At 34.1% G+C, this 20,204-nt stretch overlaps 2 protein-coding genes across 3 annotated transcripts in view; one reads left to right on the forward strand and one right to left on the reverse strand.

Annotated features, from left to right (window-relative positions):
• The window catches only part of RTKN2 (rhotekin 2), an 88,887-nt gene extending 78,902 nt beyond the window's left edge, over positions 1–9,985 (forward strand). For both annotated transcript variants that reach the window (XM_079136386.1, XM_079136387.1), the window contains one exon: positions 1,053–9,985. In XM_079136386.1, the coding sequence (XP_078992512.1) occupies positions 1,053–1,588 (536 nt within the window). In that variant the 3' untranslated portion in view covers positions 1,589–9,985. The remainder of the gene's footprint in view (positions 1–1,052) is intronic.
• The window catches only part of LOC306659099 (uncharacterized protein), a 155,235-nt gene that overhangs the window by 109,315 nt on the left and 25,716 nt on the right, over positions 1–20,204 (reverse strand). The window lies entirely within an intron of this gene.

The following is a 20,204-nucleotide window of genomic DNA, read 5'->3' on the forward strand; positions in this document are numbered from 1 at the left end:
AATGTACAGCAAAAATAAATATTAGCTGTGTAGCTAATGAAAATTCTTAAACTACAAACTTTAAGATTCTAAAATGTAATCATGTTCAGTAATTTTTTCTGTATTTTATTAAATTCATTTGTAAGTAGTATTAATAGGCAATTAATGAAAGTAAGCTTTCATCTCTGGCTAAAAAAGATTAGTTAAGTCTACTACTCTAGAAAATTTTTAATGTCTTAACTTATTAATATGCCATTTTCCTACACGTTAAAAGGTGTTTATTTATCCATGGGGATTGCCTCCATGAATAGTGTTGTGAACAAGTAAAGTCAACAGCGAATTCTAGTCTAATTTGCCACTAATGTACCTGCATTTGTATATACTTTAAACTGTTTCATTAAAAAATGGTACATTTGGGTTTATACAATTAAAAACATCAGAAATTAATTCAATAGAAGTTATCTCTATTCTCTTATTTTTCCCAAGATGAAATTTTACTCATGAAAATGGTTTGAGAGCTTCATTCTCCCTTCCTGGGTTTTTGATTTGGTGTTTTTTTGTTTGTTTTTTTGTTTTTGTTTTTGTTTTTTGGTTCCTTTTAACAGAGACTTTGTTGGTCTACAGAAAAGAATACAGTCATTCCAGTTTCTATTTCAAGTTTTCCTAGAAGCCTAAATAAGGCTTTAAATCAAAGAAAAGTTACCTAATAAATACTAAATCTATAGATTTATTTAAAAAAACACTCATATAACTCTATTTTATTTAGGGGTATATTTATACATGTATGTGTATATTATGCTTATTATTAATATGTACCCTATGTATTTAGAATACACTACGTATTATGTGTGTGCCTGTGTGTAATATATAATGTATGTTTATAGTGCAGTGTACAGTATCCTTGTTTTTGGATTTGTTGATGACGGTTATTTTTACAAGTAAACATTTTATCACTTATCTTACTCTTGAGCTTTTGATGGCAATCATCATTTGAAAAACTAATAACTTACTTAGGTAGAGTGCATACATCTTTTAACTTTTTCCTATGTATTTTTTTCTTAAAATTATTCCAGGTATTGATTCACCTATGAAGCTTGAAAGTTTAACTGACATAATACAAAAAAAAATTGAAGAGATGAATGGACAGTTTCTTATTGGTCAGCATGAAGAACCTTCACCACCTCCTTGGGCTTCAGTCTTTGATGGTAATCACAAAATGGTCATCCAGAAAAAGGTAGTGTGCCCTACAAGTGAGCAGTTACATGATGGGAAAGGGAAAAAGAGACGAGCCCCGCTTCCTCCTTCCGATAAACCCCCATTCAGCTTAAAAACACAGAGCAACACAGATCAACTGGTTAAGGACAACTGGGGAGAAGCAAGTCTATCTCGAACCTCACCTTTGGACACCAGACTATCAATCCTAATGCATCACTTACAGAAACCAGTCGCTGCTCCTCGAAAACTTCTTCCTGCCAGGAAAAAGAGTTTAACTGATGGCGAGCACATAGACACTGAAACCAGTTTTAAAGCTAAACCAGTGCCAGCTCCAAGGCAGAAATCCATCAGAGACATTTTGGACCCTAGATCATGGTTACAGGCACAAATATAGAAAGCCCATACTGTATAAAACATTTAACAAAATCTATAACTGTGAGGCTTAATGCGACGGCATAAATAGATTGTCATGTAATTTTATAGGTAAATATGGTAGTGATTTGCATATGTAATTAATCAACTATTTGGTGTAGAAAAACATCTTTATAATGAAGACATGGATTTCTCTTTTACTTCTGAGTTTCAGAATATAAGTGATTTTCCCTGCAGAGTGTAAGAGGCAGTTTCTAGACAATATCCTAATTGTTGGAAGGGTTAATTTATTCCTAAATTAGTACCAGGCAGTGAATAAGCACTAGGATGAAGAAAGCATTAACATTTCTTTTAGGGAGAGACTGTCTAGTAATTTAAAATGTGTTAAATATGAGCCATATTCTCATTGTGAGAATTTTAATACTAATGGAATGTTTCAAAGGTTTTATTCAAACCACAAATTATAGAATCCACCCAAGAAAATTTTCTTCTTAGCATTCTGGAATTCTCATCTAATGGTTCACTGACTCTCATCTATTGTTTAACTCAATAGTTTATAGGCTTGACCTTTTAAATTCCTGGGATAAATTTTGGAATATTAAATTCTTTGTCTTTAAAGGGAATTTCTACTGTGCTGTTCAAAGTCGTTTCCTTGATGATCCCTGAGATCCTGTTGACATTAATTCTCATAAGTGAAGCATAACATTTATTAGTTTAGAGAAATGGTAGATGAAATGTTCTTTACATCCACTTTTCTGTGTGTGGTGCTAATTTCCATTGTGATTTTAGAATTTCGGGAAGTGAGTGGCTGATTAACACCTTAAAATTTATTTAATACTTATTTAAAAAGCAGATGGTAGATTCAAAAATATCAGAAAAGTTGGCCTTGGTAATAATTTTCAGAATTAATCCTTTTTAAATTTTTAATTAGGTTTCCTTTCTCTAGTAAGGGTTGATGTCTGTTATTGATATTATTCATTAAAAGTCATATTCTTACAAAAACAACATTGGTATCATTTCCATAGGAGGTAATTTCCATAGCAACTAATCATAGTGACCCAAACAGGATTATGAAATGAAATGAGGAATAAATAGCAAGAGGATGAATATCTTCAAGAAACAAACAACAAAAAAAAATCCATTTTTAAATGCTCCTTGTAAACAAGAGCTGAATGGTTTTTAAAATCTAATCAGAATTTCCAAATAAAAGTTTCCATAAGGTGTCAGCAACAGCACTAAAAATCTCAGTTCACACTAAACCTTAAACATTATTGCAAGAAGTAAAAATATAAGAATTAAATTATTGCCTTGTGTGTAATCTCTAGAGATCTTTTTAAAGCTAGTAAGAACTCTATTTGGATCAGAACTACATTATTACAAAATAAAATGAACACTTGACCAAAAAAAGCATTAATTTAAATGGAGCCTCTCGTTATTTTTAGATTGCTGAGTCTTTCTTCATTTATAGAGCATGATGTAACTGCCAGGTTACTTTTGTGCTTGCCCAGGATTCTTAGTCAAAATTGGAACTCGAGAAAGTAATGACACAAAAGGTCTCTTGTGATTGGTGACACTGGGACGGACAAGCATTTGAGGAGAAGAAAGCACTGTGTGTTTACCTGATGAAATTCAGATACAATTACATGTATGAAAATCTAAAAAATGGGTTAGTTTATTTTTTCTAACCAGAAGACTCTTATAAAATTTCTGTGGTGGTTGCCATCTCAGTAAATGACATATTAAAAATGGAAAGTATATTATTGTTTGAATTTTTTTGTTAATTTTTTAAATCCACACTGCTGTTTTTGACAGCATTTGTGACTATCATTGCCACTAAAATGTTGAGCTAGAAAATGCTGCAGGCTAAATTGTTTCTGATACTGGCATCTAAACATTCTTTTTTGTGTCCTTGTTCATGCCTTCTTTTATTATAAGCTAGTATTAAAACTTCCAAATTATATTTTTGTCATTTCTCCTCATATAAATTATAGCAGGCAAAATTAAAATTTTATAGGAAAGAGAATTTATTCAAAGAGAAATTACCTAGCAGTTGTATTTCAGGAACTCCAAATCAAGTCTGAAGTCCTTCCTAAAACTATTTAGGTAAAGCCTAACCAAGGGCCAACCCCCTACCTTACCTCACCCCCACAAATTATTCTGTTTCTGGGGACCCATCTTATTATATGTTATGAAGCCTTTAAGATCCTTTGAAGTCTTCAGCTATGAAGACTTTGACCATTGTGTTCATTAAATGATAGTTCACATTTAACTTAAACCCCTTAAAAGGGGTTGTTACAATACAAAATTGGGTGGGTTTTTTTTTTTTTTCTTCCTGCCCCCTCCTACACTCTGCCTCCTCTGCTCCTCCCCCACCTTCCCTCACAATTAAAAAAAAAAAAAAAAGAAAACTATTGAGTTAAAAACTGTCAGGGAGTTCATCAGAAGTATTTGTTTTCTCATTTCCTGAACCAGAAGTTTATGACAGAGAAATATGCCATGTAATATAAAAGATGTTTCAGATTTTTATGAGCTGGCTTTTCATATTCCTTGTTTGTCCTTTTAATTTGCTTCTTGATGTATGAAGACTATAAACTTAAAGAGTTAGCTGTCAGATCTTGATAATAATATTATAATTAGAGAAACAGAACAGATATTTTATATTATGATAATTTTGATGATCTGAAGATAATGTCTCAGACAATTACATTTATGTTTCAAGCTCTAAGATATAAATTACTTACAGCAGCATTTAAGATAGTATTATTTTTAATTGCTACAAAGTGATAAATTTTTTATTTTTACATCTTGCCAAGGACAAAGAAGACTTTTTTTTTTAATTGTAAATGCACACCTCTTACCTGCGGTAAATGGTCTTTCAAAAAACATCAGACATGCCAACTGTTTCTAAGTTTGTTAAGTCCTCCTTAACTGTCTGCAGTGCACCCTAACTTCTTTCAAATGGATGTGGAAAACCAAATCCATTTTTTATAAACACCTTATCTTTACCCTTTAGTATCCTACCAAATGTATTTTACCTGGTACTAAAAATAGAAGTTGCCTTGATTTAGAGACAACTCATGTAAAAGGTTAAACAGTCAATTATTTCTTTAGGCTTATGTTCAGCACCTCAGTCACCTACTGTGAAGTTAATTAATTCAGCCCCAAATGAAATTATAGGGCAGTTTGGTGCAGTTTATGTTAAATGCATTCTCATGTAATCATCTGTTACCAGGAATGAAGAGCAACCATGATAGATAGAGGTAGAATGCTATACTGTGAAAAAGAAGAGAAATGCTTTTGCAGGAAAGAATATTTGTCCCTATGTTCAAATTTATTAAAATTCATTTTTTTAAAAAAGTGAATTATTGAATAGTAATTAAACTTTAATTGACCATTTATGTTCTAATAATTATCTTCATTGTTCTATTAAACTATAATATAGAGTTGACTTTTGTACTTATATTTCAAGGTATTATTCTTAAGTATTTACATGTTTATGTTTAACTTCTTATTGTTAATAATAGTTATATGAAAACTGTTTATTCTGGATTATGCATTTTCATAGTTTAACCTGGCAATAATGTTACTTTTGAGTTTTTAAAAGATAAGATTTCATTTGGAAATATGTTAGGGTATGTTATTTTCTGACATGCTTGTATCCTTAGTATTGTTTATCATTTTTATTCATTAATTAAATGTGGATCAGATTTCTGGATTTGAAAGTATTAATTTTATCACAGACTTTTTTTTTAATATCAAAGGTTTGGTAAAGAGGCTTAAGTCATGTAATTCACTCTTCTGTACATTAAAGGAACTGATTCATGAAGACATTTTCTGATAATTTTCCTTAGGTCTGTCCTCTGGGCTAAACTGATAGCAGTAGACATTGTGGTAGAATCAGTTTAATCAGAAAAAAACTTGCAGGAACTGGTACTAATTATTATAAGACTAATACTCTGATTGCCTTGGTATAATTAACATTTATTTAAATGTTTGCATATAATCCTTAACATGTACATACTCTTAAAAGTTCACTTGATATAACCTAATTTTTAGTTTGTGATCCACAATCACCCAAGCGCTCAAGTCACTCTGATAATAAATTAGTTACCTGGTATATCCAGTCACTGTTAGCCATAAGGAGACTCCTTATTTTAATTCGCCTCCCGCAGTATGTGATTTATTCCCATGGAGCACATCAGAGGGAGGGGAAAACAAATGAGCACTTCTGGCTCAATTGTATTATTTCAGCATTGTATTTCTAAGTGCAGTATGATTAGAAATATTTGATGTTTCTTTTTAGGAAAAACTTTCTTTTCTCTAAGGAGAGAAGCCTCCTGGAATCATTGTGTGTTAACATTGGTTAACATTGAACAAAATACCTTAAGGTTCAGTTTTAAAAATAAACTATTACAAAAAATATTATAAAAACATTTTTCTCTGAGTATAGAAAAAAATACCAATCCCTACATATTTGATAATTAAGCAAGATCATGGCAAATTTTACAGAAAATTGTATTTTCATTTGTAGCAGTTTGCTTTGGAGAGATATAGTAACCTTAATGCAGCTACTAAAGGAGAAATAGATTGAAAAGATCTTATATATAAAATTATGCTGTGTTGCAAGCATGTTTCAAGATTTCAAAATTAATTTTCTTGAAAAAGGATATTTTTCTGTCTTCTAGAGATTGAACTCAGGGGCACTCAATCACTCAGCCACATCCCCAGCCCTGTTTTGTATTTTATTTAGAGTCAGGGTCTCACCAAGTTGCTTAGAGCCTCACTTTGGCTGAGGCTGACTTTGAGCTCTCAATACACCTTCCTCAACCTCCCGAGCCACTGGGATTTGCACATAGCTACTTTTCTGTCTGCTATCAAAGTATTTTTATGTTCATTTTCTACTCCAAACAAATTTTGTTGATGTGAACAGACACATTTTTGTTGAATTTAGTTAAGAGAAACATTTTAACTTAGCTATAATTTATATCAAAAGGAGAAAAGTTTTAAGAATTACCCACTTAACCTCCAATATTAAATGTGTGTTTTATGTATGTTTGTTTTATATTCCTTCTTTTGTGCCATGTGTAAGAGAGATAGACCTTCTAAGCCCTTGCTCTGTTTTCTGCATTTGTCCCCTGCATCACAGATTATCATAAGATTAGCTACTTAACCCAAGACTAGTTGATCATCTCACATTTCTATACATCAGAAGTCTTGGTTGGCTCACATGGAATCTTTGTTTCTGATCTCATAAGACTAAAATCAAGGTGTTAACTAAGCTGGACTTTTTTCTGGAGACTCTTGGAAAAATCCACTTTCCATCTTATTCATATTTTTAGAGAATTCAGTTCTGTATACTTGTAGGACTGGCTCTTGGCTAGGGGGCACTCTTAGCTCCTAGAGCCACTTTCCATTCCTTGTATGTGACCTTTTCAGTCTTTTAAGCCAGCAGTAGTGCATCTGATCTTCCTTATGCTTCAAGTCTTGACTGTTCTATTTGTTACCGTTGAAGAAAATGCTTTGCTTTTAAAGGGCTCATGTGATGAAATGAGGGATGCTTATAGGATGGTCTTTTAATTTGAGATCCAGATTTAATTACATTTGGAAAGTTCCTTTTGCATGTGATATAATCCCACAGTTACCTCCTCTTACTCATGGGGCAAGAAATATTTATGTGCCATTTTAGAATTCTACCTTTTAGAATTCTACATTTTTCAAAATGAAGGAGCATGTCTTACTGAGCTTTTAACCCTGTCATACTGTGATGAAAATGAGTACAGATTATTGAACATTTGTTGTGTGTAAGATACTGTGATAAATATTTTATATGAATTAACTTATTTAATAATTTCCATAGCTGTCTATGGGCTCTACCTAACAAATGTTTTCCTGGTCATTCTGCGTATTAGTTAAGTATGGATTCTGGAGTTAGACCTGGGTTAAATTCTATTTCTGCCAGGACCTAGCTGTGGGGCAAGGCACTTTTTATTTTGTTGTTTTGTTTTTCCAGTTGTTTGGTTGGTGGCTTTTTGTTCTTTACCTCATTTGAGGTTTTCTTAAATCTTTAAGGAGAAAACAGTACTTGCCACCTTAGGATAGTTGCAATTATTAAATAAGATAATACATCAAACACATAACCCAGTGTCTGGTACTTAAACTCTTGCCTTATTTCTACAGTATGGCATGTAATATGTGGGAAAATGCATAAAGGGAGAGAGGATGTAGCTGATCAAAATATGCCAATGCATATGACTTAAAGTCACTTATAACTCCTCCCATTTTATTTTCTTTTTTCTCATTGTGAACATGTTAGGGTTATAGTGTATAAAACTTTAGAACATACCTAAAAATATGTCCAAATGCTCACTGCCCACTGAGTCTCAAATCCTATATCTGGCACTGTTGAGGCTTACAAATTAAAAGAACACCCAATTTCAAGAAGCTCACACTCTAGTGGGTGGGACCAAGCATAACAGAGAATTCTGAGATTAATTACTACTTGCCTCGCCTGCCTCCCATATATTTAGTATAAACCTATCCAGATACAGATATTTAAAATAATCTCTATCTCCCATTAAAAAAACAAGTCGTAAAGATGAAAGAATACATAAAGTGGGCAATATCAATGAGTAGACAATCTAACATAATTAAGAATCTAGTTTTAAGTGCTATTGAGAGATATTAGAACTTTTACAAAACAATTTTTTAAATAAGTGAAAAAGGCCTTATTTCTTTTCACTATTAAAATAATGAGTTAAGCAATACAAAATCATATACTACAAATATCTTGCAATGTTGTCAGGACTCATTATACAATTTTTCAAATCTTGTAAGGATAAGTAAAATAGGAAACAGCTCATCCCCTGGTTTCTGGAGGTGTTTAATTTTACAGCACTCAAAGGGAGTTGAGTAGTCATGGAAGTTGTGGAAAGAAATGGGTTGGTTAGGATACTTGACTGGGCAGAAATGGAGTGGGCACGTTAAGACTATACAACAAGTTGACATGATTAAAGCAAATGTCCTGATAGGGAACGATAGGATATTTGGTCCATATATAGGACCTTAAATGCCAGTTCAGGCATATAAGTTTAAACTAAAGTTGACTTCAGAACTAGCATTTGCAGGGTTAGTGAAAGGAACACTCAACTTATGAGTTAAGAAAATTGAACTTTTGTTTTTGGATACCACTAACTAGTGATGTACACTTGTATGTTATTTATTTACCTGTTTAATTTTCTTAGCAGTAAAACAAGGTGGGGATGGCTACTGGTGTTTGTCTCTCTCGGATGCCTATGGCTCCTGAATTGATGCCGCTGGGATGATGCCAAGAAATTGAGCCTCTGGGTCTCTCCTATTCAGCTAGAGCAGCTCTGGATTTTATGTGTTCTCTGTTTTAACCCTACAAGGAAGTATTATAATCTCATTTTATAGAGGAGCAGTTTGAAGGACAGAACAGTTAAGTAACTTGCTCAAGATCTGATAATAACTTGTCAAGGCAGGCTTTGACTCTTATCAGTCATTATTCAGAATGAGTGCTATCATTCTCAATGTACTAGTAGCCTTTAGTAAATGAAATAGCAAAAAAAAAAAAAAAGAGAGAGAGAGAGAGAAAGAACAAGTTGCAAGTTTTGCCAGACTAGCCTCCAAACACCTTTCCCCTAGTAATGTGGTCCCTTTGTATATCCCTTTGCATTTAAACCCCAAATCCCTTTAATTCACAATGAGATCCAACCTATGCTATTTTTGCATGACAGTACATGGCCCTGGGTTTAAGGAGCATTTGGGTATATGTAAACCTGATTCTACCACCAGGCTGTTGAAAGTGTTAATAGAGATATGAAGGAGAGGAGAAAATAAATTCCATGTAATGATATCTGGAAAAATTGGAAGAAGTGGTATTTGAGCCAGGTTTTGAAGTATGAGTTGGTCCTCATTAATTTTATTTCTTTAGGTAGAAAGCAACAGAAGCTAACTTAAACTGAGAAGAAAATAAAAGGTGAAAAAATTTATCAAAAGACTTGAATATTTATGCCTCAAATGTCAGTGCACCTTCTTACATAAAACAAACACTACTAGACATAAAACCCCAGTTCATCCCCAATAAAATAATATTAGGTGATTTCAACATACCTCGCTCATCAATAGATAGGTCATCCAGACAAAACAAAATGCTTCAGACCTGAAAAATACCTATCAATCAAATAAACCTAACAGAATCTATAAATATTTGATGCACCAGCAACAGAACACTTTCTTCTCAGCTATGCATGAAACCTTCTCCAAAATAGACCATATTCCAGGACATAAAGCAAGTCTTATCAAATACAAAAAAAAATCTAGATAATTCTTTGCATATAATCAGATCATAATGGAGTGAGATTAAAAATCAGTAACAAAGTAAAAAGAAAAAAAAAAGAAACCATGTTGAAACAGAAACTAGATTGAATGAGGAATGGATCAGAGAAATCAGGGGAGAAATCAAAATTTTTTAGAGATAAACAAGTAAAGAGATACAACATATAAAAATTTCTGAGACACTACGAAGGCAGATCTAAGAGAAAAGTTTATACTAGTGAGTGCCTACATTTAAAAAATACATCCCAAATAAACAAGGCCCTAGAAAAGCAAGATCAAATTCCAAAACTAGTAAGAAACAAGAAATAATTAAAAATAGAGCCAAAATTAATGAAATTTAGAGTTTAAAACAATACAAAGGATCAATGTAATGAAGAGTTTGCTAGTGAAAAAGATAAACAAGCTTGATAAACCCCTTGCCAAACTAACCAAAAGAATGAGAGAGAAGATCCAAATCAAATTTAGGGATGAAAAAGGAGATACCACTACAGACATTTCTGAAATATGAAGGATCATTAGGGACTATTTTGAAAACTTATATTTTAAATAAATCAGAAAATCTAGGAGATATTGACAAATTTCTAGACATGTACTACATACCCATGTTAAACCAAGAGGATATAGAAAATATAAACAGACCAACATAAAGGATCATATTAAAGCAGTAATAAAAAGATTTCCAACAAAGACAAGATCAGGACCAGATGGGTTTGCAATTGGGTTCTACCAAACCTTTTTAAGAATAATAATTCCAATCTTCCTCAAATTATTCTATAAAATAGAAAGAGAGGGAATACTCCCAAACACATTCTATAAAGCCAGTATCACTCTGGTCCCAAAACCAGATAAAGACACATCAAAGAAGGAAAATTACACACTGATATTTCTGATGAATGTAAACACAAACGTTCTTAATACAATATTAACCAACCACATTGAAGAACACATTAAGAAGATTGAGCACCATGATCAAGTCAGTTTCTTTCCAGGAATGCAAGGTTGGTTCAACATAAGCAAATCAGTAAATGTAACTCATCACATAAATAAAATCAAGGACAAAAATAACATGATAATCCCTAAATAGATGCATAAAAAGCTTCTGACAAACTAAGCACCCATTCATGTTAAAAATACTGGAAAAACTAGGGATAGAAGGATCATACCTCAAAATCATAAGGCTATATATGAAAAACCCAAAGCTAACATTATACTGGAGCAAAACTGAAAGCACTTCTTCTAAATCAGGAGCAAGAAAAGCATCCATACTTACCACTCCTATTCAGTGCAGTTCTTAAAACTAGCTCGAACAATCAGGCAAGAGAAGAAAATTAAAGGGATACAAATAGGAAAAAAAAAAAAATCATTTCTGTGTGCCAGCATGATTCTATACTTATAAAACCCAAAATAACTCAAAATAATAATTCAAAGACTTCTAGAACTGATAAACAAATTCAGGAAAGTAGTAGGACACAAAAACAACGTGCAAAAAAAATCAATTGCTTCTCTATATTCTAATAATAAATCTGCTAGAAAGAAATCAGGGAAACAATTTCATTTACAATAGCCTCAAAAGAAAAGGTGTGGGGTTTAACCTAACAAAAGAAGGGAAGGACTTCTGCAATGAAAATTATTGAACATTGAAGAAATTGAAGAAGAACTTAGAAAATGGAAAGACCTCCCATGTTCTTGAATAGGAAAATATCATCAAATGACCACATTATCCCAAGCAATGTACAGATTCAATGTGATGTCCATCAAAATACAAATACAAATGACATTTTTAAGTGACAGATATAAACTTTAATCTTGAAAATAATGACATTCTTAACTAAAAAAAAAATCCCAAAATTCTTATGGAAGAGTAAAAGACCTACAACAACTAAATTAATACTGAATGATGCTGGCAGCATCAAAATATCTGATCTCAAATTATACTGCAGGACCATAGTTACAAAAACAGCATGGTATTGCCACAAAAACAGACATGAAGACCATTGGAAAAGAACAAAAGACATAGAGATAAATCAACATTGATATAGTCATCTGATCCTTGAAAAAACTGCCAAAAAGCATTGGAGAAAAGATACCATTTTTAACAAATGGTGATGGAGAAGCTAGATATATAGGTAGAATGAAAATAGATTCCTCTTACCCTGCATACAAATCTACTCAGTGGAACAATGACCTAGGAATTAAGCCAGAAATACTGCAACTGCTAGAAAAAATCATAAGGTCAACACTCCAACTTATTGGCACAGTCACCGACTTCCTCAATAAGACTTCTAAAGCTCAAAAAATAAAACCAAGAATCAAAAAGCAGATGACTTCAAATTTAAAAGCTTCTGCATAGCAGACAAAAAGAGTGTGAAGAAAATGGATAGAATGGGAGAAAACCTTTGTCAGCTACTTTTCCAACAGGAAATTAATAACTAGAATATATGTATGTAAAGAAACTCTAGACATTTCTCAAGAGAAGAAATGTGAACAGCCAATAAATATATATTTTAAAATATTCAACATCCATAGCAATCAGGAAAATGCAAATCAAAACTATACTGAATTTCATCTCCAGTTAAGAGTGGGAATCATCAAAACATACAATAATAAATGCTCTAGAGGATGGGGGGGTGATATTCATACATTGTTGGTGGGACTGCAAATTAGTACAACCACTTTGGAAAGCAGTATGGAGATTCCTCAAAAGATTAGGAATGGAACTACGGTATGGCCCAGCTATTTATCCAAAAGAACTACAGTCAACATAACTATATTGATACTTGCACATTAGTGTTGTTTGTAGCAGCATAATTCAAAATAGCCAAGTTCTGGAACAGGCCAGGTGCTCGTCAACAGAGGAATGAATAAGGAAAATGTGGTACATGTATACAAAGGAGTTTTACTCAGCCATACAGAAGAATGAAATTTTGGGTTTGCTGGTAAATGAATGAAACTGGAGAATACCATGCTGAGTGAAATAACCAAATGTTTTATATGTGGAAACTAGAGAGAAATAAGGAATTTTAAAGAAGGGGTGTCTCATGAAAATAGAAGGGAGAGCAGTGGAGTAGATGAAAGGGAATATGGAGGAGGGATGGGAAAGTGTGGGAATAGTGGAATGAAATTAACTATGTTATGTACATGTATGAACATATCACAATGAATTACAATTTCATGTTTAACTATAATGCACCAAGTTATAAAAAAAAAAAAAGGAAGCTTTTGAAATCACTCAGAATATTGAAGAATGCCTAGGAAGTGTACAGGATAAGTGGTGGATCCAGGAATATTAAGACAGAACATTTGACAATCTCTAAAGAGATTTTTCATCGTAACTCAGGATGGGAAATGCTGCTTGCAACTGATGGGAAGAGACCAGAAATGGGGCTTAAGATCCTACAGTGTATAGGACAGGCCCCCACGACAAAGAAGTATCCAAACCAAAATGTCTATCGTTCCAATGTTAATAAACCCTGGCTTGGAATACATGAATACTTAATATTTAAGATAAAAAACAGTAAGTGTAGTAAAAATGTAGAAATATAATGGGCATACAAAAAAGAAAGCTCTTAGGAGGCATTGAGAAGGCTCTTTGGAGGAAGTAACAGTCGAACTGGGTCTTGAAATGTATGTGGAATTGGGCTCTTCTGATAGAGCAGAAAGAACAGAAGGAGCAAGGGGTGGGAGGCACTATGATGGTTTAACATATTTCCACAATTTTTTTAATACTCCTCCTTCAAAGATGGAGTCTGATTCCCTTTTCCTTGAATATGGGCCAGACTTTAGTGATTCTCATAGAATATAGTAAACGTGATTCCGTGTGACTTGTTAGGCTAGATTATTAAAAAGATACCTTATACCTATCTCCCTTGGATCATTCTCTGGGGGAAACTAACAGGTATCTCTGAACAGTCCTGGAAGAGACCCCTGTGGAGAGGAACTGAATCCTCTCACCAATAACCAGCCCCAACTTTCTAGTTAGTCACCTCAAAAGTAGATGACATGACTGTAGCCTCCTGAGGAATTCCAAGCCAGGCCACATAGCTAAGCTACTTCTAAAATCTTGTTCCACAGTAACTGTAAGATAATAATGTTTATTGTTTTAATCATCAAGATTTGGAATAATGTATTTCCTTACTAATAGGTAACTTTAAAAGACTTGAAAATATATATAGCTTATAACCAAGCACTTAAAATGGCTTACTTGTGTATGGCTATTACTTAGGGGAAATAAGGTTGACTAGGCAGGTGTGTTCGACTCATGGAAAGTCTTGACTGTTAGGCTAAGTAAATTGCATGTGTTTTATTCAGAAAGCTGAAGAAATCTGCCATATGGACTTCAGTCATTCCAGATCACATCTTTGACTGATTCTTTATTAACATAGTAAGGGCAGAGATGATTACAAGTGATATTGGGAGCATGTTTATTATTAAATTGTCTCTCATAAAAGAAAACAGCTTTTAAATGCCATCAGTATATGTTAAGTTCATGGAGGATGGGGCCATTTTTTAAGCATGCTTTGTCATCCTAAAGATGCTGAGAGGACCTAGCTGCCTCTGACTTTATAAAGAAGAAACTACACATCTATCCAAGTCATTGATGTTACACTATTGATTTGATTTTTCTTACCTGCCAGCTTTTTTTTGCAAGGAGAGGGTGACACATTAACATCCACCTGCGACATCTTAGCATGACTGAGTCTATCAAATCCTCTTCTTTGTAGAAAGAGTGAAGGAGAGGCCTGAAGGATTGTGAAGGGTAACCCAGAGTAGTGAACAGATGGAAGAGAGGAAATTCAGGGGCCTAAGGCAAACCAGTGATTGCATCCAAAGGCTTTGAATGGAGTCCATGATTCCTACTTCCCTCTGAGGGATAGTCAACTTCTTCATCTTTTTTTCTTTTCTTTTTTTGTAATTCATGCTACCAAAAGTGTTTAAGTAGTTAATTTGTTTTTGTTTTTGTTTTGGGGTACCAGAGATTGAACTCAGGGGGACTCAACTACCGAGCCACATCCCCAGCCCTATTTTGCATTTTATTTAGAGACAGGGTCCCACTGAAATCTTAGCACCTACTTTTGCTGAGGCTGGCTTTGTACTCACAATCCTCCTGCCTCAGCCTCCTGAGGTACTGGGATTACAGATGTGCACCACCAGGCCCAGTTTAAACAGTTAAATTTGAGGGCAAAGCCATCATCATCCCGGCTTATACTTCAAAACCTTTGCTGTAGTATTAAGCAATTCAATAAAATTTTGGAGATATAATTCCATTTTATACCAATATCAACCACTACAATAAAATGTTTGCTGGACCCAGAAAATGTTAGATTAAATGTACCACATGTCTTACTTAACCAACACCAGTGAAAATAATGTGTTTTTAAAATTTTTTTCTGCCATGAACTTCCTGGGAAGCAATTGATAATGTGTACTATTAATTACATATTTGGAGGAAAAATGTACTCAGCCAACACTTTCCTAGTCTCCACACAGGACTCTGCTGGCTACCTGGACATCTGAAGATGGAGAATGGGGGCTAGTCTCACAGAGGTTGTAAGTTAGTTGGATTGATTCATGGGGTTCAGTTCCAGTGTCAGTAAAAGGAAAATTTTACAGTGTTTGTTTGCCACAAAACTGCATTTCCAACAAAAATCTTATATAGATCTTGACTACGTAAGACAGATGTAGAACTACTCTGAAAACGGGTGAAGAGCACAAGCCACGCTTCTCTACCCACTCCCCAGTGCTTCCAGAAGCTTCTCCATAGGACCCTGTCATTTCCTGGAATAGTTTGAAAACTTGTTTTAAAGAATTGCTTTATTAATCTTTTTTAAAAATCATTTTGTTGTTGTAGATGAACACAATATCTTTATTTTATATATTTTTATGTGGTGATAAGGATCGAACCCAATGCCTCTCATGTGCTAGGTAAGCACTCTACCACTGAGCTACAACCCCAACCCTGAACTGCTTGATTAATCTTAACTAAACACTACTACTAGTCATTTAGTTTAGAAACTGATGAGCCTTAGACCAACTCTACTTGCTCTTTGTTGCAGTGAATTGGCCTTCTAAAACCTTAGATTTTAACTGCTCAATACTGAATTACTCAGTAGACAATACTAAGCAATGCTTAATTCAGTAAAACACACCACATATACATGAGAGAGACCAGATTTTTCAATAGGAAAAAAAGTATCTCTATTTTAACACATGTGACACATGTGTATGATTTGTATTTTATGAGTTGGTACTGTTCTGTTTTTAATTATATGTGGCAGAGGTAAGAAGGCATCAAATCCTTAATGCTTAGTCTCCCAAAGACCTAATTCCTCACTAGCCAGCCTTCAACTAATTCCTGGGACCATGAATCATGGAGAGAACATGTCTCTTTAGGTCCTATGCCACCTCCTCTTAGGGAGCTAATAGCTCCTATCCCTGTTGCTTCCCTCCTTTCCTGTTGACTGGAGGAAGGCAAAGATGTTCATTGTGCTGTCTTCCATGGTTGCAAAGTCTGCACTCTCCTTCAAATCAAGAGGTTTCTTCATTAGTCCTTTCTTTCTTTCTTTCTTTTTTAATTATAAACAAATGGGATACATGTTGTTTCTCTGTACATGGAGTAAAGGCATATCATTTGTGTAATCATAAATTTACATAGGGTAATGTTTGATTCATTGTTATTTTTTCCCTTCCCCCCCACCCCTCCCACCACTCTTTTCCCTCTATACAGTCCTTCCTTTCTCCATTCTTGCCTCCCTTCCTAATCCTAACCCTAACCCTAACCCTAACCCTAACCCCTCCCCCCATTATGTGTCATGATCCGCTTATCAGCGAGATCATTCATCCTTTGGATTTTTGAGATTGGCTTATCACACTTAGCATGACATTCTCCAGTTTCATCCATTTGCCTGCAAATGGCATAATTTTATCATTCTTTATGTCTGAGTAATATTTCTGTGTGTGTGTGTGTGTGTGTGTGTGTGTGTGTGTGTGTGTGTGTATCAATCACAGTTTCTTTATCCATTCATCAATTGAAGGACATCTAGGTTAGTTCCACAATCTGGCTAGGGTGAATTGAGCAGCTCTGAACATTGATGTGGCTGTATCTCTGTAGTATGCTGATTTTAAGTCCTTTGGGTATAGGCCAAGGAGTGGGATAGCTGGGTCAAATGGTGGTTCCATTCCAAGCTTTCTGAGGAATCTCCATACTGCTTTCCAGAGTGGCTGTACCAATTTGCAACCCCACCAGCAATGTATGAGTGTACCTTTTTCCCCACATCCTCACCAACACCTATTGTTGCTTGTGTTCTTGATAATCGCCATTCTAATTGGGGTGATATGGAATCTTAGGGTAGTTTTGATTTGCATTTCTCTTATTACTAGAGATGTTAAACATTTTTTCATATATCTGTTGATTGCTTGTACATCTTCTTCTGTGAAGTGTCTGTTCATTTCCTTAGCCCATTTGTTGATTGGATTATTTGTATTCTTAGTGTAGAGTTTTTTGAGTTCTTTATATATTCTGGAAATTAGCGCTCTATCTGAAGTATGAGTGGCAAAGATATTCTCCCACTCTGTAGGCGCTCTCTTCACATTACTGATAGTTTCCTTTGCTGAGAGAAAGCTTTTTAGTTTGAATCTATCCCAGTGGTTGATTCTTGCTTTTATTTCTTGTGCTATGGGAGTCCTGTTAAGGAAGTCTGATCCTAAGCCAACATGTTGAGGATTTAGAACTACTTTTTCTTCTATAAGATGCAGGGTCTCTGGTCTGATTTCAAGGTCCTTGATCCATTGTAAGTTGATTTTTGTGCAGGGTGAGAGATAGGGTTCAATTTCATTCTGTTGCAAATGGATTTCCAGTTTTCCCAGCACCATTTGTTGAAGAGGCTATCTTTTCTCCATTGCATATTTTTGGCCCCTTTGTCTAGTATGAGAAAATTGTATTTATTTGGGTTTGTGTCCATGTCCTCTATTCTGTACCATTGATCTGCCTGTCTATTTTGGTACCCAGACCATGCCGTTTTTGTTATTATTGCTTTGTAGTAGAGTTGAAGATCTGGTAATACAATACCCCCTGCTTTGCTCTTTCTGCTAAGGATTGCTTTAGCTATTCTGGGTTTCTTACTCCTCCAGATGAATTTCATGATTGCTTGCTCTATTTCTGTAAGGAACATCATGGGGATTTTAATTGGAATTGCATTGAATCTGTATAGCACTTTTGGTAGTATGGCCATTTTGACAATATTAATTCTGCCTATCCAAGAACATGGGAGATCTTTCCATCTTCTAAGGTTTTCTTTAATTTCTTTCTTTAGTATTCTGTAGTTCTCATTGTAGGGGTCTTTCACCTCTTTTGTGAGATTGATTCCCAAGTATTTTATTTTTTCGAGGCTATTGTGAATGGGGTAGTTTTCGTAACTTCTCTTTCTGAAGATTCATCACTTATGTATAAAAATGCATTGGATTTATGAGCATTGATCTTATATCCTGCTACTTTACTGAATTATGAGTTCTAAAAGTTTTCTGGTGGAATTTCCGGGTTCCTCTAAATATATAATCATGTCATCAGCGAACAGGGATAGTTTGAGTTCTTCTTTTCCAATTCGTATCCCTTTAATTTCTTTGGTTTGTCTAATTGCTCTGGCTAGAGTCTCAAGAACGATATTGAATAGAAGTGGTGAAAGAGGGCATCCCTGCCTTGTTTCAGTTTTTAGGGGGAACGCTTTCAGTTTTTCACCATTTAGAATGATATTAGCCATGGGCTTAGCATAGATGGCCTTTACAATGTTAAGGAATGTTCCCACTACCCCAATTTTTTCTAGTGTTTTGAGCATGAAGGGATGCGGTATTTTATTGAATGCTTTTTCTGCATCTATCGAAATAATCATGTGATTCTTAACTTTAAGTCTGTTAATATGGTGAATGACATTTATTGATTTCCGGATGTTGAACCAACCCTTGCATCCCTGGTATAAAACCCACTTGATTGTGGTACACTATCTTTTTAATGTATTTTTGTATGTGATTTGCTAAAATTTTGTTGAGAATTTTTGTGTCGATGTTCATTAAGGATATTGGTCTGAAAGTTTCTTTCCTTGATGTGTCTCAGGGTGATATTGGCTTCATAGAATGAGTTTGGGAGGGTTTCCTCCTCTTCTATTTCATGGAATACTTTGAGGAGTATTGGAATGAGCTCTTCTTTGAAGGTTTTGTAGAACTCAGCTGAGAACCCATCTGGTCCCGGACTTTTCTTTGTTGTTAGGCTTTTGAACACCTCTTCTATTTCATTGTTTGAAATTCATTTATTTAAGTTGTGTATGTCCTCCTGGTTCAGTTTAGATAATTCATATGTCTGTAGAAACCTGTTAATGTCTTCGAGGGTTTCTGTTTTGTTGGAGTATAGATTTTCAAAATAGCTTCTAATTATGTTTTGTATTTCACTCATATCTGTAGTGATATTTCCCTGTTCATTCCGAATTTTAGTAATTTGAGTTTTTTCTCTCTTTCTCTTTGTTAGTGTGGCTAAGGGTTTATCAATTTTGTTTATTTTTTCAAAGAACAAACTCTTTATTTTGTTAATTTTTCCGATTGTTTCTTTTGTTTCAATTTCGTTGATTTCAGCTCTGATTTTAACTATTTCCTGTCTTCCACTAATTTTGGTGTTGGTCTCCTCTTCTTTTTCTAGGGCTTTGAGCTGTAGTGTTAAGTTGTTTATTTGTTGATTTTTTCTTCTTTTGTTGAATGCGCTCCATAAAATAAATCTTCCTCTAACCACTGCTTTCATAGTGTCCCAGAGATTTTGATATGATGTATTTTTGTTCTCGTTTACGTCTAAGAATTTTTTTATTTGCCTCCTGATATCTTCTGTTATCCATTCATCATATAATAGTGTATTATTTAATCTCCAGGTATTGGAGAAGTTGTTTTTTATTCTGTAATTTATTTCTAATTTCAATCCATTATGATCTGATAGAATACAAGGTAATATTTCTATCTTCTTGTATTTGCTAACAGTAGCTTTGTGGCATAAAATATGGTCTATTTTAGAGAAGGATACATGTGCTGCTGAGAAGAAAGTGTATTCGTTCTTTGTTAGATGGTATATTCTATATATGTCCGTTAGGTCTAAATTATTGATTGTGTTATTGAGATCTATGGTTTCATTATTCAATTTCTGTTTGGAAGATCTATTCAGTGGTGAGAGAGGTGTGTTAAAATCACCTAGTATTATTGTGTTGTGGTCTATATAATTTCTGGAATTAAGAAGGATTTGTTTGACGTACATGGAT

Source organism: Sciurus vulgaris (genome assembly GCF_902686455.1).
Source record: "Sciurus vulgaris genome assembly, chromosome: 4".
Lineage (NCBI taxonomy): Eukaryota > Metazoa > Chordata > Mammalia > Rodentia > Sciuridae > Sciurus > Sciurus vulgaris.